Genomic DNA, 24,344 nt, shown 5'->3' with positions numbered 1-24,344 from the left:
AGAGATCGAGCTCCCGGGGGAGCAGAGGAAGAGGGGGAGAGAAACCCAAGCAGATTCAGTGCTGACCAGAGAGCCCGACGTGGGGATTGATTTCACAACCCATGAGACCATGATCTGAGCCTATACCAAGAGTCAGATGCTCAACCAATGGAACCACCCTTGCGCTCATAGCCCAGCAACTTTTCAGCATGATATTTTTCTTTTTTAGGTCACACAAGTGACTACACTGACCTCACTTTGTGTATCTGTAGACCTTGCCCTCCTTTGCAGATAGAAGATAATTACCCAGCACGTCACAAAACAGCCGACCCCCTTGTGCATGCCCCAGCACTGAGCTAACTTTTGTAGCTGGCATCACTGATCTGCAAATAACCAAGAAGTGGTAGAGACCATGAACTTCCTTTGCCGATGAACTTCCCTAAACCCATTTAAAAACCTCTGGGCCAAGCAGAAATTTCAAGAGTTTGGCTTTGGGACAAGAATGTGCCTTCTCCCCAGGCCACTGGCCTTCTGGATAAAGCTCAAATTCCTTTCCAGTCAAAACCTGTCTCTTGAGTAATGATCTTTTAGGCAATGGGTAGACCAACTTGGGATCCACAACAAAGAGCAGGGCAGAGGTTAGCTCTTGGGCAGGAATAGGTCATATCAATGACTTTATATTTGAGACAGCTGGAACTACTGAATGATTTTAAGTGGAGCTACAATGTACCAAATTGCACTTTGTAAAAGTTCTCTTGAGGCAAGAACACCTCTTTACTTCTCTATGTCCACCCTAAGCATAATGCCAGACATCTACTAAATATTTGATTCTTTCTGTTGTAAAGATACTGGCCTTAACACAGAAAAGTATAAATAGTGAAAACAGCTCAAGTCTTTGTCAAACCTAGAAAAGTCAATACTTTGGAAGTATCAAATATTACTTCAAAGAACATTTATGAAATTCTCAAGATTGCACCATCAAGTCGAGGATAGCCTAAACTTAGTTTCAAAATTGCTGCTTATTTTCAATTTTATTTTATATCTTTTCTTCCTGATATTCTTTTTGAATTGTTTTTGTGGACCAGGAATGAGTAAACTATGGCTCATGGGACAAATCTAACCCATCGCTTCTCTTAGCTCATGAGCTAAGAATGTTTATTACCTTTTTAATCAGTTGGGGGAAAAAAAGTTATTTCATATGTGAAAGCTGCATGAAATTTAATTTAAATTAAATTAAATTAAATTTATATTTTGTTTTCACATGTAAGGTTTTCTTGGAACACAATCACACCCATTCCTTTGTGTGCTATCTACACCTGCTTTTCCGTCAGAACATCAGCACTCAGTACCTGCAACACTTGGTCTGGACAACAAGGCTACGATATCTACTAACCAGCTCGATACTGAAAACAGCATGCTGGCCTCGGCTGTAGATGCCGCTACGGGTAAGTCATGAGGGAGGACAGCTCTATCCTCTTAGCTGCATGCCCCTAGAAACATTCTTTTTTTTATTTCCCTTTTTAAAATTCTTTGCCTTTTTTATTATTTTATTTTATTTTATTTTATTTATTTTATTTTATTATTTTATTTTATGTTATTTTATTTTATTTATTTTATTTTAATTTAACATTTAATTTAATTTTATTTTATTTTATTTTATTTTATTTATTTTATTAATTCTTTGCCTCATAATGAGAAGGCACCTTCCTTAATGACCTTCAAAGCAGGGTTTTCACATTCAACAAAAGTAATTCTACGTGTCATGCTTTTCTTCAATTTATTCTTTAAAGCCTCCTTCAGGATTGGGTGGAGAGCAAAGCCGCCAGTCCTGAAGCCCTCAGGCTGTGTCAGTGTTCCTTTCTCTGAAGTTATCTTGAACTATCAAGGATCTATTTTCTCCTCTGTTTCTTGTGTCAGGACTTCGAGATCCATAAACCAGGTATCAGTCCAGAGAAGTATGAATAAAATAGTGCAGATCCAAAAGCCTCCTGAGGAAAAAAGCTGAGAGGATTGTCTGTGCTAATAAAAAGACCACGGTCACTGCTGTCACCAGTGCCATGGCCTGGCGTGAAGCACATGCGAGTGTTCATGGTTCAATCAAGTACTTTCCAAAGAATTCTATTGGGATAAAATAAACAGTAGACATACCCCTCCTCTTCACTAAAATGTTCCCAATGCTTCCATTCATATTCATCTGTGTTTTCCATGGCGAGTTCACAGTTAAGAAGGCAAAGGTGATAAACAAATAGAAAGTCCTCCAGACACTGGATGTGCCATTCTCTTCTCTTCCTTCCTAGAACCCAGCCCTGGACGTGGGGTGTGCAAGAAGGGAATGAGTATCGAGCAATGGCTCTGAGTCCTGCTGGAAGCATACTCAAGGTCTCGGGCGTCCTGCAGGTGGGTTAAAGAAGACTCGCCCCCAACTTCTCTATCTGGAGAAAGGGAGCCACAGGCAGGACTTCTCCTGCAAGCTGGTCTGTGGTCCAGCTGGAGGGCGGGCTCCACAAGACGCAGGGCAGGATGCATCCACTGGGCCCCAGACCATGAGCAACCCCCTGCCGACCACTGCCCCTTTTTTGACCACGTAGGCCTTAGAATAATTTCAAAATGAGGAAGAAGCTTCTTTTATTGTTCTCCCTGAAATATTGTTCCTGTTGGTGTTGTTTGCAACAACACTGTCTGTTTTAACGATGTTTACACCTCGTGTGACAGACTACAGATTCTGAGTTTTGACAGAGAATAAATAAGGTCAGTGTCTGTTGCTACCTTGTGCTAGAGATACCAACACATGCATGCAAACTGTGAGAATGTTCAGCACAGCATAATTTGTCTTTTCAATGAGCAGCTGTAGCTCTGTGAGCTCAGTGATGTCATGCTATATTTTCTCAATTTTTATTTTCTTTGATAGCATATCGCCTTGCTTATAAGGCAGAGGTCGAATGTTTGAAATTAATTGCCTGCACATATACTAATGACTTATTTTATTTTATTTTGCCAAGCAAATATAACTTTCCCAAATACAATGGTGATTATGACAATATCCGGGATCATCTGAAACCCAGTATCAAAAGGCATCATTTTAAAAGCATTATCGCTACTATTAATGCCATGCGCTTTGTTGTACTTTATGCTTATGCTCGCCCTATATTGTCACTGTGTATTAGAACCCTAAACCAATTTCCATTTTGTTGTTAGTATCAGCATCCCCTTTCCCTCTGTGCAAAACCTTGTAAAAATTCATAAGAATGTAACTTCCAAAGTTTTAGGAGGTTTTACTTACACCATACTATCGGAATCTCTTGGGAATTTTAATATAGTTCTCCCAAACCTAGGAAGTACACATTCTGAAAAAGGCTGATATAAGAAAGAGAAAACAGCCCTAGGTTTCGCCATGTTGTAACAAGGACTCTTAGAAACTCCCTCTCGTCCCCAAATCCGCATAGCATTGTGTGGGGGGAGGGGGGAAGGTAAATTTATTTATATCATCTTCACATTTAATCAGTGCATTTATTCTGAGCCATCTCTTATCATCATTTAATAAATGTCCGTGTGACATTTATCATGATATTGACTTCCAATCCATCGCATGGTCCAACCTCCTAGGTATCTACCATGTACAAATCAAATGAGCATTATTAATATTGCATAAATGCTTCATATAAAGAAAAGGTAGGAAGTCCAGATAACGAGCGCTCGCTATTGGAAGGATGTTCTATGTAACAGAGGATGGCACATGTGATGTTCCAAGGTTAATTGTGGTATTGCTGAATCATGGGCAATTGTGGAAGAAAAAACCAACGAGAGCAAATTTAATTTTGGTGTCTTACTGCATCAGTAAGGGATGATGAGAATAGCTCAACCTATCCTTAGAAATGTATGGCTCTGTATGAGTAAAGCTAAAAAAAAATGCATGAATGAATCCCTGTTTTGCTATCTATTTCTACCCAGGGAGCGTCATTTTTACCCAAGAAGCATTTTTTTGCAGGAAGGATTAGAGTACTAAAATATGAAATTTTCCCCCTCTTAATGTATCCCATATAAGGCCTTGCAAATTTGTTTGGTTTTGTTTTGTTTTTTTGCTCAAATTACACAAGTTGCTTGAATCTCTGCTGGGCAATCACTACAGAAGAATCCCCTAGCCGCAACTCTAAAACTACCAGTGAATGAGCACTCAGCATCATTTACCCTGATGGTACGGGCCACCCTGTTTTTTAATAGCTCCAAGGAAAAATAAAAAGCTCTCTCGAGGAGTATTAATGCGGCTTATTTTGAGTGACTTCAGAGAGTGGAATGAGGCCCAATAGGCAGAAGTTATAAACTAAAGTTATTTTAGGACCAAAAGTGGAGAGATTTCTGTCCAAGGAAACTTTTTAATTTCATTCTTACTTGTCTAACTCCCCTGGTTATCTTATACTTTAATCAAAGTTTCTATCAAATATCTGAGCAAACTTCTTTCCCCTCTTTCTTCCCCTGACTGAACTAAAATAAAGTAAGTACACATTGAAATTTCATGCCTTAGAGCTTCTATGCCCACAAGCTAAAAGATCATTTAATAGTTTTAGCAAGGAGTTAAATGGGTCTAATAAGAGACATTAATAATATTGACCACTAAAAAAGAAGCTTCTTGCCCTCCCCAAGCTTCTTACCAGAAGCCTAGGCATCCCAAGCCAACTCTTTTGAAATCCTCCTTTGCCTCAAATCCTTTTTTTTAAATGAATAAACAAATAATAAGTTAATATGTCAACTTCTGAAATCCCATAATATTTCCATCTGTGAAGAAAACAAAATTAAATGGTCTCTCTATGCACAGACTGAGAATATTATTAAACCATTTGCCTGATGCCATCTACACAGAGAGGCAGCAGTAGAAGGAACTGTGGATTTGGGGTTTAGATTGTTTTATGTTATTTTTCTAGCTTTGCTTTTTAATCTCCTGGGTTCTGGGTAGCCTACTTAATCTCTCCAAATCTTTACAGGGTAGCTATGCTGATTAAGTGAAATAATAAATACAAATTGCTTGGCAATAAATAGATGCTTACTTGTTTTTCTCTTTTAATATGCACACATATACACAATTCTGTGTAGCCATAAAACATTCATATAGGTTATTGTGAGCACCAAATTGAAAAACTACATTAGTGCTGAGACTACTCAAAGCAGAAAATGTATACCAATGTACAGAAGTTGATTTAATCTATAATTTTATCCTTTAAAAAATTGGAATATAACATATAAAATAAAGTGGACAGTTCTATGTACATCGTAATGGATTTTCCCATATGTCTAGAATCATCTATTTACCAACAGATAAAAATGATGGAAAAAAACAAAACAAAACAAAACAAAACAAGGGAGGGTCACCTGGGAGGCTCCGTCCATGAAATATCTGCCTTCAGCTCAAGTGATGACCTCAGGGCCCTGGGATGGAGCCCCAGGTGAGGCTCTCTGCTCAGCAGGGAGTCTGCTTCTCCCTCTCCCTCTCCACTCCTGCTTGCTCTCCCAATCTCTGTCTCTGTCTCTGTCTCTCTGTCTCTGTCTCTCTCTCGCTCTCTGTCTCTCATAAATAAATAAAATCTTAGAAATAAAAAAATATGTATTTATTTTTTAAAAAATGAAAAAAAAAAGTTTCCGGGGCAACTGGGTGGTGCAGTCAGTTGAGTGTCCAACTCTTGCTTCCAGCTTATGTCATGATCACAGGGTCATGAGACGGAGCCTCACACTGGACTCCACACTCACAAAAGAGTCTGCTTAGGCTTCTCTCTCTCTGCCCATCCCTGCATCTCCCCTCCCTCTAAAATAAATAAATATTAAAAAAAAAAAAAACCTCACAAGCTCAAGGGGCTCCATTCCACACCGTCCACACCATCCTACCAGGAATAGTGCACCCCCATCCTCCAAAAGTAACTGATTTTCTGACTTGTATCATCATTAGTTTTATCTATTCTTAAAATCTTACAGATGAAATCAAGGGACACATGCTCTTATGTGTATTTTTTTTTGTTAAGCGTGGTGCCTGTGAAATTCGTTTGTTATGTATATTAGTTATTTTTTCTCTTATTGTTGAATAGTAAAATTACTATTTTGATCTGAATACATACTTGACTATTTGGCGGGATAACTGAACGTGTGGATAGGCTTCCTATAGGCTACCTTCTGTACTTCTTTGCACTCAGAGAAGCCTATTTCTGTTCAGTCCTCTCTGCTATTTTATCACAGGGAGCAGAAGGTTTTACTTTCTATTGCTCCTATTACCAGGAACACCTCTCTCCCTGTCTATGTTTTAGCACATCAAGCTCCATCAATTTTCAAATGAAAACACATTTTTATTCTCTTGATTATCTCTCTCAATTCCTCTCCCACTCTACTCTTTATTATTTATCACAACGGCTTTATTGCCTGACATCATAAAACAATTCTGAATTAAGTTTGAAGTGCAAGCATCATACAAAACAAATCCATTGTATTATGATCTGCCATAAAATCACACTTATGCCAAAGCTAAGAAGAATATGGCAGTTAGTAATGGAAATGGGCAAAATCTATAAATTTAACCAAATGATGTTAGAGCACAGCTCACCAGTAATGAGCTCTTTCTTAGTATCATTTTTTTTTTTTTTCAAATTCAACCTGAGAATCTTTCTTAGAAAGGCCTTGCTACAGGGTGTTTTTGTTTGTTTTAATATTTGAGATGAACTCACTAAACAAGTTATTTTAATAGGAGGACATCACCCTAAGGAACATTGAAACTACATTGAGGAGACCCAGGACTTGCCATTCGCAGAGGAAGTTGCAATTAATTTATTTCCCTCCTGGAGGCACTGCTTAACATGTCAGAGAAGGAAATCTCTTCCAATGAGAGAGTCAACCTGAGGAAACTGACCATCTAAACACTGATGAACTTTCTTCCCAAAATATTCTTTATCCTTTATTCTGGACACATCTCTCAGTTTAAAGAGGAATATCAGGTTAATAGATTTTAATAGCTGTCTTACTCCACGGTATGCATAGTGAGCGGGAGAAAGACAATGTACAACGAACTAACTGATCGATTTTATGTCACTAGGGAGCTTCAGAACCCTCAAGCCGTGATTTTCTTCTATGTTCACTACCATTAACCTTACAGATAGTATAAGACAGGTAAATTTTAAAGACAGGTAAAACTTTAAAGATGTTTGCATTTAAAACTATTTGTAGGAAGGGAAACAATTTTCTTAGATTTTCTTGAAATCTTTTCTATAACCAATAAACATTTCATCAGGTAAGACTTCCAGGAAAAGATATAACAGCCTACGTAATTAAGTAATAATAGCTACCATTTATTGAGCAATTATTATATGTCAGACACTACGCTTTCTACCATATAAACAATACTGTATTAAATTTTCATTATAATCTTGTGAGCTGTCCATCTACTTTTTTCCCTAGAAGGAAGAGATTCAAAGCTCAAAAATGTTAAGCAAAGTATCCAAGATCATATGTATGTACATAACGAGTGTCAGAGAAGGGACTCCAACCTTTGCCTGTTTTTTTCTTGTTTTCAAAGCTCTTCCCAATGTCATGCAACCTGCTACTTTTTTTGGAGGTGGGTCAGAAAGAGCAAACAAGATTTTCCTATGAAAACATCCATGGGGATTGCTAAAAGATAAACTGAGCCGTATAAAAACTTTAAGAGTTTATTTGAGCAAAATCAATTGGAATCAGACAGCATCCAATATAGAAAATAGGAAGGAGCTCCAAGAACTGTTCAAAATAAAAGACATTTATAGACAGAAGGGAGACAAGGACATTTTAATAGCAAAAAAAAAAAAAAAGTGAGTTGGTTATTGCAAGGTTAGTTTCCTTTGGAGAAAGGCAGATGTCTATCAAGATCACCTAATCAGTGCTGATCATGCGACTCCTGCTTGACCGGTCCAAGCTTCCATTTCTGGGAAAGCTGCAACTGTGACTCCGTTAAGTCTGGGTTTGGTGACATGGGGCAGAGCACAAACGACTTCATTTGGGGCCTGTTGTAATGTTTCTAATAGGAATTAGGTGAGATTCTATCCAATAATTTCCAGTTTCTACTGGAAATTAATTGTACCCTTTTATATCACTTAAGCACAGAAATTATAATAGTGTTAACATACTGATGATTTTTTTAAGACTAACTTGACACAGCTTCCTTAGAGCTAAAGCCTAACAGGACCCATATCTCATGTAAAATTAACCACAAATTACTGAGGTGATAAGATACATTTATGTGTAAGGAACATTTTTTGAAGGATTTGGATACACGTGTCAGAAAATTCTGAGAACCTTTAAAATACACAGTAGAGAAAAAGAAAGAAAAATAACATACAAATGAAAATTAAGAGAAAAGAAAGGCAAGAAAAATAAATTTCCTTTGCTCTTATTGTAAGTTAGACTATTTTCTTTTCTTTTCTTTCTTTTCTTTTCTTTTCTTTTCTTTTCTTTTCTTTTCTTTTCTTTTCTTTTCTTTCTTTTCTTTTCTTTTCTTCTTTTCTTTTCTTTCTTTTCTTTTCTTTCTTTCTTTTTTTTTTTCTTCTTCCATGTTTCTTTTCGTTGCTTCGGGCTGTATTTGTTTAAGGGCTGGCCACACTTCCTGTCAGTTTTCACACGTGGTTTGCCCAATCTCCAATCTGTTTCATTTCCTTCCTTTAAACCTTTCTATTCAGTTTCACCATTTCTAAACTAGGAATATATGACTATTTCCAGTACTAAATAGTCCAATACTCAGTTATCATCTGAACCCTGATTTCCAGTTCCTAATCTCCTCTGTTCCTCACTCGTTCGAGAAGTGTGAACGTTGTGACACATATATTGTTGGTCTAGTCTAATTTTAAATTAGAATGTGTTCCTTCCAAATGTTTAAGAGCATGTTGGGTGCAACTTGCGGATAAGAAGAGTGAAGTTTCGTAAAGGTTGATAGATTTATTCCAGGTCAGTCAAACTGCAAGGTGCTTAGCTAGGATTTGAATTCAGGCCTTACTATCCCAGCACAACCTCAAAGTTTAATTTAAAGATTCAGAAATACATCATCTGTTTATGTTTCCAAGTACATAATTGGACTCTTTTTAGTAAGAGAATGGGACCATCCAGTACCACTGACATTGTTCAAGAGGAAACGACAGTGCCTGAGGACGTCTTCTGAGCACTCCTCCACTACAGCCCCGGCCATACCACGCTGTAATACAACATGTCCACTTCCACTACAAAAGTATAATGAAATGGTTCAAAGTGTGGTCTTTGGCACCATCTCCGTATCTGCCATCCTTAGCACAGGGTCTGCAACATAGTGTTTATTAAATGTCAGTTCAATGGAGGACTAATGAATGAATGAATGAAGAGTTGAATTGGCTTTTTTCAAAACTCAAGATCTTGCGATGTAGTCATAGAATAAAAGGATCAAATTTCAGTTACTGTGATCATCACTTTTATCTTTCAAGAACCTGGGAATACCCTTCTCTTCAGACTCCAGTCACTGCTGGGTGTTTTACCAGTTTTCCAGACCTTCTGGAAATGCTAATATCTTTCTCCTTGTTTGGACCTTAACTCCTTCCAATCCACTGTCTTCACTGGATCCAGAATTAATCCTGTAGAGCACACTCAGACTGATTTACTCATGTACTCATTTTTGCACAGCTCACAATACTCAGGATAAATTTAAATTCTTTAAGAAACTCTCTCCTTTTCTCAGCCATCCTGGTTGTGTGTGGTTGACTGTGATCGCCATGTCTTCTCACAAGACTTTCAGAATCAAGCGATTCCTGGCCAAGAAACAAAAGCAGAATCGCCCCATTCCCCAGTGGATTCGGATGAAAACTGGTAATAAAATCAAGTTCAACTCCAAGAGGAGGCACTGGAGAAGAACCAAGCTGGGTCTATGGGGAAGCATCGCACATCATGAAATAGCAAACATAATTGGCCCACATATTTAAGCTGCAGGGAGATCACATGTTCCTATCCTGTCAATATGGAAACATCCTTCCTACCTGGCCAATAGACAGGTCTTATCAAGGAGCCCCTATACCGGTAGGTCGGTTCAGTAATAAATGTGAGACCTTTCAGCTGAGCTGCTGTTGTGTCCTGATTTGTGAAGTAAGGAATTCCCCCTCTTGTCTGATAGAACTTTCTGCAGTGATAGAAACGGCCCTTGACTACCAAGTATTTAAAGTGGTTATCGATGTTTATAGCAGCAACGTCCACAATAGCCAAACTGTGGAAGGAGCCTCGGTGTCCATTGACAGATGATGGATAAAGAAGATGTGGTCTATGTATACAGTGGGATATTCCTCAGCCATTAGAAACGACGAATACCCACCATGTGCTTCGACGTGGATGGAACTGGAGGGTATTATGCTGAGTGAAGTAAGTCAGTCGGAGAAGGACAAACAGTATATGGTCTCATTCATTTGGGGAATATAAAAAATAGTAAAAAGGGAAAGGAGAAAAATGAGTGGGAAATATCAGAAAGGGAGACAGAACATGAGAGACTCCTAACTCTGGGAACAAGGGGTGGTGGAAGAGGAGGTGGAAGGGGTGTGGGGGTGACTGGGTGATGGGCACTGAGGGGGGCACTTGATGCGATGAGCACTGGGTGTTATTCTATATGTTGGCAAATTGAACATCAATAAAAAATAAATAAATAAAAAATAAAGTGGTTATCAAGGGGACTAGGGGACTCCTGTGTGGCTCTGTCTGCTAAGCATCTACCTTTGGCTCAGGTCTTAATGGCAAGTCTGCATGTCTCCCTCTCTCTGGCCCTCCCCGTGCTCATGTGCTCTCTCAAATAAATAAAATCTTCTTAAAAAAATTATTTAAGAAAGCCTTCAAGGCCCTCGATAATCTCCATCCTGCTTTCCTCTCCAGGCTTACTTCTAAGTTCTATTACTTACTCTGTGCTAATCTAACATGAACTACTGACTGTTCTCTGGATGGTCAGTCTGGCCTTTGGCCTCTGCACAAACTGCTCCCTTATTCTGATATGACCAGCATGCCCGGTCTTTGCTTGAGTCACTCCTATGCTATTTCAATTTATAACCAAATTTTCTCCCACCCTGAAAGGCTTTCTCTTAGCTGTGCTCCTATATGAATTAATGCATATCCCTCTCAGATACCTTCTTGTCCACCATATTGTTCAGCGGTGATTTGTGTATCTCTTTCCAACCCAACCCTCATCGAATACCATGAGGGCAGGCACAATTTTGTAATTTTTATCTTACAACACCTGACCTAACACGTAGTAGGTATTCAATAAATGTAGATGTGATAAAACAGCAGGACAAAGCTACAAAGGTCCTAACAGCGCATCAAGAGTTCGTCTCATTCCCTGGTCTCTAATTCTTGACTCCCTCCTGAGAATGTAACTGAAGGCTCAGTTGGAGATTTGCTCTCTGCTTTGAATTTTCAGCGTTCAATTCACTGACTGTTTTTCCTCCTTCCAATACCTATCCCTTGGGCCTTTATAAGAGTGCCTGCTGCGCTCTATCCTCTCCTCAGCCCAACGTGGGCAGAAATCCTGAGAGCCAAGCAATAGATCACCTGCTACCCAGCTCACTGCAGTGCTTGTGCTGTGCTCTAGAATAGGGCTACTTATTTGCCAGGATCTCAGGGAAAATAGTTTGTTGGCAATGACTGTGTACTTCCTCATGTGTACACAGGGCACACAGGGAGAGTATCAAATGCCTTAAACAGATCGAAAGAGCTGCTCAATTAGAAATTTTTATTTTGATGAGGAATGTTGGGCTTTGTGAAGGACAGACCTGAAACCCATTAGTAGGAACAGCGACCATTTATTGAGTGCTTATTAAACATTAATCCCCAAATTAAGAGCTTTCTGCGCGGCACCTTATTAAATTCTCATCTACCTATGAAGTAGATGTTATTATGCCAACACTGCAGGTAACAATATAGAACTCTGAGAGTTTAAGGATTTTGCCTAATGTCCCATGGCTAGAAGGAACAGAACCGAGGTCTGGATATATGTTGTGTCGGAACCCTTGCTACCGTGTTTGCCAAAGTACAAGGAAGACAGCCATTTACAGGGTTTGTCTGCTTTGCTCTGTGGCTGGACTGAATCATGTGCTCGAGATCATTCACCTGATTGGAGGCGCTGAGGAGAAATGTAAGCAGGAGCATGAAGTGGAAGAAAGGCATGATCTGTGTAGTCCAGCTCGCACTGTGGGGCTGCGGGAGAGTCGCTCTATTTAAGTCAATGAGTTAACATCCAACTTTTAGGATAGTAGTGTTAAATGAAACACACACACACACCCAGTGTAAGGATTGCTCAGTCATTTAAGGTCATTCGGTCATATTATATAGACTCATGGAGGAGACAGAGAAAGATACTATACAGAGAGGAGGACAGATATCTCAGAAAAGCAATCGAGAAAACCAACAGGAGAGGCACCTGGGCGGCTCAGTCACTTAAGCACCTGCCTTCAGCTCCGGATCCCAAGAGCCTGTTGGGCCTCTGCTCAGTGGGGAGTCGGCCTGCTTCTCCCTCTCCCTCTGCCCCACCCCTACCCCACCACGCGGGAGCCCCTCCATTCTGTGGAAGGAAGGGAGGGAGGGGAATAGAGGGAGGAAGGAAGGAGGGAGGAAGATGGAGGGAGGGAGATGGAAGGAGGGAGATGGAGGGAGGGAGGGAGGGAGGGACACAGGGAGGAAGGAGTGAGGGAGGAAGATGGAGGGAGAGAGGGAGGGAGGGAGAGAAGGAGGGAGGGTGGGAGGGAGGGACACAGGAAAGAAGGGACAGAGGGATAGAGGGAGGGGAAATAGAGGGAGGAAGGAGGGAGGGAGGAAGATGAAGGGAGGGAAGGAGGGAAGAAGGGAGGGAGGGAGGGACACAGGGAGGAAGGAGGGAGGGAAACCAAAAGGAATAGGGATACCGGGGTAGCACAGTCAATTGAGCATCTGATGCTGGATTTTGGCTCAGGTCAGGTCTCGGGGTGGTGAGGCTTTGCCCTGCATCTGCTCCCCACTCAGTGCAGAATCTGCTTGAGGTTCCCTCTCTCCCTCTGCTCCTTCCTCTGCTCACACGTGCTCTCTCTAAAATGAATATATAAATCTTAAAAAAAAAAAAAAAGGACAATCAAAAGGAATGTACCAGCCCCTTGGCAAATATTTCTGTACTCTGGAAATAATGTAAAATGAGAAGTGAGGCCCACTGCCATTGGAGGGGGACTTTCAGGTACTTGACATAGTGGATAAACCATAGTCACCTGCATATTGAACTGATCCATCTGATGGGGTCAGTGCCTCCATTTCTACATTTAGAGTCTTCCCATATCTAAAACATGTTAAGAAAAAAAAAGATTAAAAAAAAAAATAAAACATGTTAAGTAAACGTTCCTCAGAAATTTCTCCTTACTTCCTTCAAATTTCAGAGACTACTTGTACAGAAATATGTTTTTCTTTCATCCACTGCCAGACACGTAACCGCTGTTTTTGGGAATAGAATTATAACACTGTTCATATTTAAATAAGATACATCAAACTAGATGAAATAGGGAGTACAAGTCAATCTTTAACCATTAATTAATAATAGGACCTGATCCACTATTGCCTTTTATTTGTATCTTAAAAGGAGAATCTGGGGTAAGGAGTTACCCTCAATTATATTTGGCTAGTAGTGCCCTTGTTAGCACACGGCTACACCCCATAAAGACCAGCGTAGCAACCCTGCTTACCCCCATCCCCAGGCCTGGTGGGGTCTCCCAGTTGGCCAAACAGGAGGCCCTGTCCCGAAGGGGCAAGTGACGGGGGCGGGGACAAAGGGGTGTGTGGTGGCCACAGGTCGCAGTGAGCTTGGGCAGATAAAGGGGCTGTGTGGAGGCTCCACAGAAGACGAGCGGCTGAAGGATCGTGGGTGGTGGCCCACTTGGAGTAGCCAAAGGTGGGAGTGGTGGCAGCAGGTGTGTCAGACCTGGGGAGGAGCTCTTTCTGAGCATGCCCGTACCTCCAAGCCTTGGGCAGCCCAGTGTGTGTCCAGGCAAGGAAGAAAGGCCTCACACCATCCTTTGACCCTCAGGGGCCTCCTCCACCCTGGGCTCTGAGGCCGAGAAGCACACGAGGGGACTTTACTCCCAACCTGTCAGGGGAGCAGGGAACACGGGAAGCCCGGAGCGGTGTGGTGAGGAAGGTGGGGAGGACCCGGGGAAGCTCTCTTCATAGAGGGAACCCCGAGCCGTGAGTCCAGGCTGCCCTCTGTCGCCGCCAGACGCAGCCCCCCGGGGGGTTCTTGCAGCCGTGGAGGTGCGTCAACCACTGGACAAGAGAACATGCTATGCCCCAGGACATACTGATATTCGAGAACAAATTTAACCCGATGAAAAGAGATGTGACCCATGGCCCCAGCTATGTCCTCACGGTGCCGTGGGCACCAAGCGCCGGCTCGTCCGCACGTCCTGCTGCTGGCCGCCCTGGCTGCAAGGGGGGAAGAGTGTGCCAGGCATGAGGGTGACATCCAGGCAAGAGGCCACAAGCTCCATAAGACCTCGAGCTACTTAGGTCGCTTGTGTTGAGGTTCGGAAAACACTTGACCGTGATACGAAAAGCAGCAGTGCTGCCTGAAGGTGGCCACTGCCTGTTCCTTTTACCTTTCAGCTCTGCGTCTTCCAGATGCAAGAAATCTACTTGTCCATTCAAAGAGCTGCCTTGGTGGCCTGTGATGCCATCAGAGGAGGGTCACAGCAGCACTCAGGCCATCCCAGCTGCAGACACTGGGCATGCCTGAACTTGACACAGGGGCCAAGGGCCCAGTGTTGTGTTACCGCAAGAGGTTCCAGAAGACCAGGCCAAGGAGCTTTGGCAGAGCCCTGGGAAGCTAGTCCTGCGTAGCCTCTGATGTGCTCAGGCTCAGCTGGAAAATGAATTACATCTGTAGGATCCGGAACCATGTAAGCCACTACTTGGAGGCCTTGCCACGTCGGAGAGGCTCTTAGCATTTCTCCACAATGTCCCCAAGACTGAGTTCTGCACATTCCCTCGATGCTAGCCAGTTCCTTTCATCTCATATGCAATGTTGTAGAGTCCTGGACAGCGTCCTGACCATCCAGTCTGCTCTTGAATACTGACCACTGAAATCCGAGCGGCTTGATCTGTGGTGGGACACTTTTATTTTTTTTATTTTTTAATAATAAAATTTATTTTTTATTGGAGTTCAATTTGGTAACATACAGAATAACACCCAGTGCTCATCCCATCAAGTGCCCCCCTCAGTGCCCGTCACCCATTCACCCCCACCCCCCGCCCTCCTCCCCTTCCACCACCCCTAGTTCGTTTCCCAGAATTAGGAGTCTTCATGTTCTGTCTCCCTTTCTGATATTCCCCACACATTTCTTCTCCCTTCCCTTATATTCCCTTTCACTATTTTTTATATTCTCCAAATGAATGAGACCATATAATGTTTGTCTTTCTCCGATTGACTTACTTCACTCAGCATCATACCCTCCAGGTCCATCCACATGGAAGCAAATGGTGGGTATTTGTCGTTTCTAATGGCTGAGGAATATTCCATTGTATACATAGACCACAGTTTCTCTATCCATCGTCTGTCGACGAACCCCGAGGCTCCTTCCACAGTTTGGCTATTGTGGACATTGCTGCTAGAAACATCGGGGTGCAGGTGTCCCGGCGTTTCCCTGCATCTGTGCCTTTGGGGTAAATCCCCAACAGTGCAATTGCTGGGTCGTAGGGCAGGTCTATTTTTAACTCTTTGAGGAACCTCCACACACTTTTCCAGAGCGGCTGCACCAGCTCACATTCCCACCAACAGTGCAGGAGAGTCCCCTTGCTCCATCCTCTCCAATATTTGTGGTTTCCTGCCTTGTTCATTTTCCCCATTCTCACTGGTGTAAGGTGGGATCTCATGGTGGTTTTGATTTGTATTTTGTGGGACACTTTTAACTCTTATAAAGTCCTTCCTTTGACCCAGAATCTGTGTGATGTGAATATATCAACGGCGGTGAATATGACTGTGCACGTGTGCATGATTTTTTAGTTTCCATCAAAATTATACACTTCCCTTGACCAGCAGCTTCACCTGAAGGAATCTACTTGGAAGTAATACTAACACAATTGTATAAAGTAAAAGTTTCTGAGAATACTTCCTGGCGAATTGGAACTATGCTGAAAAAACCGGAATGCCTATTTGTGTGTGTGTGTGTGTGTGTGTGTGTGTGTGTGTAGGAGCGTTTCTCTAGAGGGAATTCCAGCAACAAGCAGGAAACTGCACTTGATGATCTCAAAGGTTCTTCTCATTATAAGCCCGTAAGTTGTTGGGCTGCAGAAGGGAGGGGAGCAGCCCTTTGTAGTCTCACTTGCTTCTCTGCATCACTTGTTTTTCCTCCCTCTCTGTCCAGGCTATGGAGTTTTTTGGGGAAAGAACAGAAAGACTGAGTCCGCCTCAGGAGCCTTCACATGTTCCCCTGGGTGTCTGGGGCCACCTCTTTTGGTAATGTTGGGGGTAAGAGACTGAACATGCAGACCCAGGGCAGATAAGCAGCGCGCTGGCAGGAGCGGCCTTTAAGGATCCAGGGGCACTTGGCCAGGCAAGACACTTCTGACAATCCTCAGCCTTCCTGTGTCTGCATCGAGACCTGCAAACACATCCTCGTCCTCGGCGGGTACTACTAGCCTGTCTACAGAAACTTCTGGTCTCTCTACCGAGCAGCATGTGCGTGGTGACTGACGGTGGTGATACCACCAGCAAGCCCATTGCAGAGACAGCTGAAGGTCCTGTAATGGAGCCCTTTGTCGCAGCCTTGGAGTTTAATGCCCCAACTTGCAGGGCAAAGTTGATATGAGTGAACAGGATGGAAGCCAGGGGTCTCCCAACCCAATATTGAAGCTCGAAGCCAAAGGAGGGAAAAGTCAGAACTTCCAAGAGACGTTCCCATTACCACGAGATTGGGGAGGACAAGTTGACCCTAACATCCTTCTTCTGCAGGTCCTTATATTTCTTTTCTTTTTCTTTTTTTTTGTTTTTGTTTTTGTTTTTTTGTTTTTGTTTGTTTGGTCCTTATCTTTCTATGGAGCTATTAGAAGTAAGAGAAAGCAAAAAAAAAAAAAAAAAAAAAAGGCCGGAATAGCCCATGGGCAGAGGACACAGATCTTTATCCCACAGAAACACCAGCTTTAGCCCTCTGCAAAGGAGTTCAGGTTATCTCAAAAATTTGAGAGGAGCTTAACTACAACTAGTTCAAGCTTTTTCAAGTAAGAGCCTCCGAAGGACTAGAATTCCAAAACCCACTCAACTGCACCAACCAACCCTAGGTTCTGTAATAAGATAACTAGAGGGCATGACTCTTTCCTGAAGCTCAAAGCACGCCCCCTCCCCACCCCCCGCCACTGCACACTGAAGTCTCTGGTCGTGGTAGGTTAGACCCCGCAGGCTCAGTCCTGCAAAGCCCACTGCACTGCACGTGGCCCAGAGATAGGGCTCCTGTCCGAGGCTCCGGTGGAGTGCAGCGTGGAGACCTCACGCAGAGGCCAATGGTGAGGGAACAGCCATCACTGACACCGGGATACCTGAGACCATCAAAAAAATGGAGTCGGAGCATAGGAATTGGGGTGATTCCACCTTAGATTCTCTTCATTTTAAGTCTATATAAATAGATCAATATTTGTAGGCAAAAAGGACAATTTGAGATTGTTGTACTCTCCTCCAAAAAAAAAAAAAAATCTAAGCATTTAAATTTCAGGTATAAGACTCTAAACTCAACCTACGTTGCCCACTGAGTTTGAGAGAAGTACTCAAATTAATTGTTCATACTTGATAATCTCCTTTTCCCCGGTCTCCAGCTTGGTTCCTTATCACTCCGTTGCAGTTGCCCGGTGGTGAACATTAGGAGGAACTTTTGGAAAGGTTAAACATCTGAAGCGGTTTCAGTGAATCATGATTATTCTGATTTTTTGATTCCACCTCAAAATTACATCAAGTAACTATATTCATAAGCTAGGACTACTAATAACGGGTTAAAATGAAAATCCTATTTTGGTTGCTGGTGAAATAGGATTTTGCATTAATTAGACTATTTTAGAAAGTGCTAATTGCTATTCCCTGTAGGTATTGCTCTGACGCTGCCCTTGCGAGAGGTGGATGTTGTGGTGATAGGATTTCAAGAATCTCAAGAAAGCCATCCATTCCATCAGATTCACGGCAATCTGTACACGGGAAACTCACACACAGCGGCACCCACACACTCACAGCCCCAGGCACACACGAGCACAAAGCAAGGCCCGGGCGGGGGATCCTCGTCGTAATACCCCTCGGCAGTACACGCCTCTTTGCGATTCCACTACATTATTTCCTGTGGAAAAATCACCCTGTTACACAGTGCGTGACAAAGTCTAAAATTGCAGTTTTGCTGGACGTAGATTGCGGCGTGATATAAAGGGAAGGCCTCAGACTTTGGATTTGAACCCTTACTCCATTCATTAGGAGACCCCTGAGTGGGGAACACACTGCAAGTGTGATCCTTTACCTCTTGTGAGCACTGAATCAAATCACGTATCTGAGGCGCCTCGTGGGGAGCCATGCAAGAAAGAGGCACATGAAGAGCTTACATTCCTCCTTTCCACTCGATTGCTCAGATTCATATGGTTGAAGGGAGTGTGATCACAAGATCGCAGACCATCTGGGGACACAAAAGAGGAAACAAGTGAACTCGGGTAAGGCTGACAAATCAGAAACAGGGTTTACCCGCTAACGTATTTTCTACGTCTGAATACACCTTAGAGACCTGTGTTTGAGGGTTAAAGAATTGCCAAAATGATCTAATCCTGACTGATAGGTTTCTTTGTTTGTTCTCTCCGGTCAGGATGAGCTAAAGATCACTTTTTGAAGACTATAGTGGAATAATGAAAATATCACCGACGGTATTTGTCATGCCACCTGTCCTGTCCGTCACCTTTACAACTACTTTGGATATTGCCATGATACAGACATAAAATTACGCTAAACGCTCACATCCCTAACCCATGTTCTTCTCACCGTCCCCAACTAAATTATTCTTGACTCTTGCTAGAGCGTTATTTCAAAAATAACTTACTTTACCATTTCTCTTGTTTATTTACACAACACATCCCAACATTTTTTGATGTGGAAGTATGCGTGAAAAATGATGTGGCTGGGGCTTATTAGGCTAAAGCAGGAGGCTGCTGCAGCTGCTCTTAGCCCCCATAGGCTGTCTTATAGGAGGAAATGATTTCGGGGGAGTGGGGTCATGTCTTTCTGAGATATCCTATTTCTGAGAACTCTCATCCTTGACTTTCTTCAATAATTATTATGGTATAAAGGAAAAAATAATGAGAGATAAATGTCACTGACCGTCAAATTTGTCAGGTATATATGACGCTTTGTCTTGTTTCATCCAAAAATACTCCCTAAAGATAAAACCTCCCCGTGCCACCGACAAGAAAAATTAAACATGTGCATTGCCTGAAGCACCAAGGAGCTTATGTATTCTGCTCTGTTCACTAACTTAGATCCTCAGCAGACGGAGCTGGGATTCGAACACAGTCTGATCTCTGAGCCCTTTCTCTGAAATAATTTTAAAATCCCAAGAAAATTATTATTGAGTTCCTTCACTATTGCATGACCTTCCTTTGCCAATGCTTCACTCTATCAGGTTATCATTTATGGGAGCTGAACACGGTATGTGGGATATGGTCCCTGCCGATTGGAACCAAAATACCCACAGATGGCAGCCCAAGGCACAGTTTCCCTGGTAGTTACCTGGAATCACTGCCACACGCCCAGGTCTTCTTTTTCATAGGCTCACCTCTTAACCAATATTTCCCCCATCCTCTATATTTACTTTTGTTTTTCCGGCCTTATTGCTCCTGCCTTAAATAAATGTAAGTGGAGTTCATCTGGATAGGGTTCATCATTCTAAGTCATAATGAAACATCTGAATCTTACACCTGTTATTCAGCTTACTCGGTTCTCTCATTTCCTGGTCACCTGCAAATGTGATCATCCTATGCTGTGACATTTTGCAAGATATCTGCAAATATGCTAAACATGTCAAGACCAATAACACAGTCTATCGGATCCACAGGCCACTTTCCATTCCGTGTGTTGATTAGTGTGTGTGCCTGCCTGGGTGTGCGTCTTGTAAAACTGAATTATGACGTAGGGCTTTCTTTTATCCAATAGAATAATATTAACAATCCTGGACGCCGTGTGATTGACAAGGAAAAAACAACAGAGTTAATCTGTGTCTACTAATGCAGTGTGTAAACAGAAGATTAAAGCAATTTTAAGACAGATGGAAAGGAAATGACGTTGAGAGAGAAATCCCACATTCCTATGGCTTATCCCCGGCAATGCCAGCAAACGGTGTGAAAATATTAATTCAGGTCAATCTTCTTAATTATAGATAATCCTGCTTTAAGAACAATGACTAAAGAGGCAACAGTTAAAAAATGTTCCTCAACAAATTGACAATTAACAAATGTGATAAAAACCTTGGTTATTATTTTTAATTCTTGATCCTCAGATTTAAGGTACTATTTTCATGCATGTTGAACATATTCAGATTGTTCAGTTTAGTACAAGAAATGTCTTAAAGGATCTTGGTTTTCAAAAACAATAAAAAGGAAAGATAAAAGAATTTTGATATCCAGCTTTGAAAAGGGTTAAAGAACAGTATAATAGGATGAAGAAGGCATTAAGAATGTGTGTGGATTATATATTTATTATTATAATATTATATAATATAATAATATATTAAATATATTTATATATATTTCATTATAATATATTATAATATATTATATTATAATATATTATAATATATAATATTTCATCTCCCATGGAAAAAAGCTGTTTATTCTCCAATGTCTTTGTTTTCACCCATATCATATGGTTGTGGTTTTGCAGGAAAGAAATGAGTTAATGGCTATAGTAAAAGGCTCTCCAGTCTAATGAAAAAGGACACTGTAATCATGTGGATCGTATTTTGAATGTTGTTTTATGCACCGAGCTGTCACTGCAGCCCCTTCTGAGCTTCCATTTCTCCCACCCGTGAAATGGGCATCATCATATCTGAAACACAGGGTTCTTGTGATATCATTTTGTTTCCTCCAGGTGGCTGGGTGGCTCAGTGGGCTGTCAGGCTCCTGGTTTCAGCTCAGGTCATGATCTCAGGGCCCTGGGACGGAGCTCCTTGCCCCATGGGGAGGCTGCCTGGGGTCCTCTCCCCTGACTCATGCATGCACACCCTCTCAAGTAAATCTTAAAAATAAGATTTCTCTGCATCCTTCAATTCTTCACACGGTTCACTCAGTACAATGCAACCCTTACCAGAGCTGACAAGGTATCACAGAGGCTCGAGCAGACTTCGAGGCTCACACGCTGTTTGCTTGGAACACCTCTGGACTGCTCTCCTCCTGCGCACGACCTGCTCCCTGGAGATTCACATATGATGAGCCGATTACTATGATTTGCATTTCTGCTCTCCCTTGGGATACGTCCTCCAATTCACAACATAAACGAGTGACTCCTGCCCCGTCACCCTCTCCTGGTTTACTGTCCGCCCCTTACCGTGCAGAGCGACCACCAAACTCTGTAGACTATAAACTCCGTGACAGAAGGAACTTTGCCTCTTCATGCTCTGTCCTCAGAGTCAGTGTATAATAGATGCTTAATATATTTTGGTCAAATGAATCATTAAAGGTCTCAGTACATTGCTCAGATTATCTCAGGTACAGAATAAATGTTAATTTCCTCCTTTGTATTTGAATTTTCTGTCTTTACAGCCACGCAGCTGCAGCGTGGAGGACCTATAAAAATAAAATCAAAATGAGAGGGTGCAAACATACACCCCCACCCCCTGGTAGACCTGAGAGCAGAGCACAAGTCTGGAGCAGATTGTTGGTTATTTGGAAAGGGCATTTTAACTCCCTGAGTGTCCTCAGTCCATTTAATGATAACGTTAAATGTTTGGGAAAGAGAATCCCTAAAATCTATATATACCTATTCTGTGTTTGCTCAAAGAGGAAATGCAGCCAAATAAAGAAGTTTAAATGTACATCATAATAGTCAATATATCTACTTTGCACTCTGGAGGTTCGGTGCCCTTAGGGGGACCACACTCTGAATTAAAAAGATCAACAACCGCCTTTAGAGGCTCTTCTGTCCCCCACTTTCCCATTAAGGTAGGTGAGTGTCGGGTCACTTCCTCACCCTGGATTTGCTGCCGTGTTTTATGTCTACCTTCGGTGCATTCCTTCTACATTATTCCTGTACGTTCTGGGCTCTTCTTGCCCGAGAGCAGGCAAGTTGGAGGCCTCCTCCTCCTCCTAATACAGTGAGCAGCCCAGAACAGGGCTCGGCACTCGAACCACAGGAGAGTCATGGGATGAATTCATCCTATTAAATACACCATTAGAATCCACACTTCTCATGAAAATTTTAATGGACTTTATTTTTAGGGCAGTTTTAGGTTCACAGCAAAATCGCGAAGAGAGCTGTTTTCCCACACACCTCCCAGTCCAACGCGTGTATTAGCCTCCCCACCGTTGCCACCTGCATCTGTGTTGGTGCATCACCCCTGAGACCCCACAGCTTACAGCAGCTTCTACTCTTGGTGTTACGCATCCTACAGCCTTGGGCAAATGTATGATGACGTGGATCAGCCATTAGCAACGGTAGAGAGGAGCTTCACTGCCCTGAAAGTCCTCTGTGCCTTGTGCACCCATTCCTCCCCCTCCTAACCTACCCCTGGCCACTACTCGTCTTTTTACGGTCTCCACAATTTTGCCTTTTCCAGAAGGTCATACAGTTGGATCATTCAGCAGATAGTCTGCTCAGATTGGCTTCGGTCGCTCAGTCGCAGGAATTCAAGGGTCCTCCCTGTCTTGAGCTGGTTTGAGAGCTCGTTTCTTTTCGGTGACTAAATGATACTTGACTGACTGCAGTACACACTTTACTTATCCATTCACGACTGAAAGACTTGGCTGCTTCTAAGGGTTTTGACGTCTACATTTGGGGGAAATTCTAGGTCACTATTGCTTTGAGTATTTCCTCGGTTTCTTTCTTTCTTCTCCTCCCGGTATTTCCATGATGTGTATCGTATACCCTTTGTAGTTCTCCCACTATTCTTGGACATTTTTTTGTTTGTTTTTCCTCATTGTTTCAGCTTTGAAGTGTTCTTTTTTTTTTTTTTTTAAGATTCTATTTATTTATTCATGAAGAGGCAGAGAGAGAGAGGCAGAGACACAGGCTGAAACAGACTCTTCGCAGGGAGCTCGATGTGGGACTCGATCCCTGGACCCCGGGGTCATGCCCTGAGCCAGTCAGATGCTCAACTGCTGAGCCACCCGGGCGTCCCAGTTTTGAAGGGTTCTATTTACATATCTTCAAGCTCAGAGAGCCTTTCCTCATCCCAGTCTACCAAGAAGCCCATCAAAGACACTCTTCATCTCTATGACAGTGTTGGTTTTTTATCTCTAGGATTTCTTTTCAGTTTTGAGAATTTCTGTCTCTCTGTTTGCATTTCCCACCAGTTATTGCATTCTATCTACTTTATCCATTAGAGCCCTTAACATATTAATCACAGGAATTTTAAATTCCCGGTCTGATAATTCTAACATCCGTGCCATTGATGAGTCTCGTTCTGATGCCTCCTCTCCTCTCTTCCTTCAAATGGTGTCTTTTGCCTCTTAGATGTCTTATAGTTTTTTGTTTCTTTGTTTTTTGCGTTGTTTTGTTTTGTTTTTGACAGGCAGATAAGATGAACTGGGCTAGAGGTCAGGATTTCCTTTCTCCCTCATGAAAGGATGGATGGGGCTAGAGCTGGGTGTTCTCATTCCCCTAGGTCAGCTGGGCTCTGATAAAGCTTCAGGAGATCAGTCTCTGGTTAAATAGTTTCCTCTGAGGAAAGTCCTTGTTACTGAGTACAGAATTACCTGGGATATTTCAGAATAGTTCCCTTTCCCCTCTCCCTGCTTGAGACACAAGGGGATTTTTCTCTGATTATTCACTGTGAGAACCTGAAAGAACTCCAGGAGGTAAAACTCACAAGTGTGGTGGCCCTCCAATGAGTAGGTCCCCCTGGAGTTTTTACCTCTCAAACTTGTACACAAAGTCCCTAGCAATTTGTCAGTGACATGTCAGGTTTTCCTATCCTGCCACTGGTTCCCCTGGAGGCTTCCGTTCGTGGATTTCCACTACGTAAGCTGCCTCTCTCAGTATGTGCCTCCCCGCCTCTCTAATTCCGGGGGTAGGGATTTTCCCTGTGTTAGGGACTGAACGTTTGCATCCCCCATTGTGATGGTACCTTTGGGAGCCTTTGGGAGGTGATGAGGGAGGGGCCCTCAGGAATGGGATTCGAGCCCTTCTAAGTGTCAGGAGA

The 24,344-nt window shown here is 42.4% G+C and overlaps 1 protein-coding gene across 1 annotated transcript; it reads left to right on the top strand.

Annotated features, from left to right (window-relative positions):
• The first annotated feature begins 9,681 nt into the window (after nucleotides 1-9,681).
• Nucleotides 9,682-9,993, top strand: LOC144304781 (large ribosomal subunit protein eL39-like). The gene has a single exon (XM_077883351.1). The coding sequence runs from the start codon at nucleotides 9,711-9,713 to the stop codon at nucleotides 9,915-9,917; it is 207 nt and encodes a 68-aa protein (XP_077739477.1). The 5' UTR covers nucleotides 9,682-9,710; the 3' UTR covers nucleotides 9,918-9,993.
• Nucleotides 9,994-24,344: the final 14,351 nt, after the last annotated feature.

This window comes from Canis aureus, chromosome 3 (genome assembly GCF_053574225.1).
Source record: "Canis aureus isolate CA01 chromosome 3, VMU_Caureus_v.1.0, whole genome shotgun sequence".
Lineage (NCBI taxonomy): Eukaryota > Metazoa > Chordata > Mammalia > Carnivora > Canidae > Canis > Canis aureus.
The sequence above is the reverse complement of the archived record's forward strand: the minus strand, read 5'-3'. Positions and strand labels throughout refer to the sequence as shown.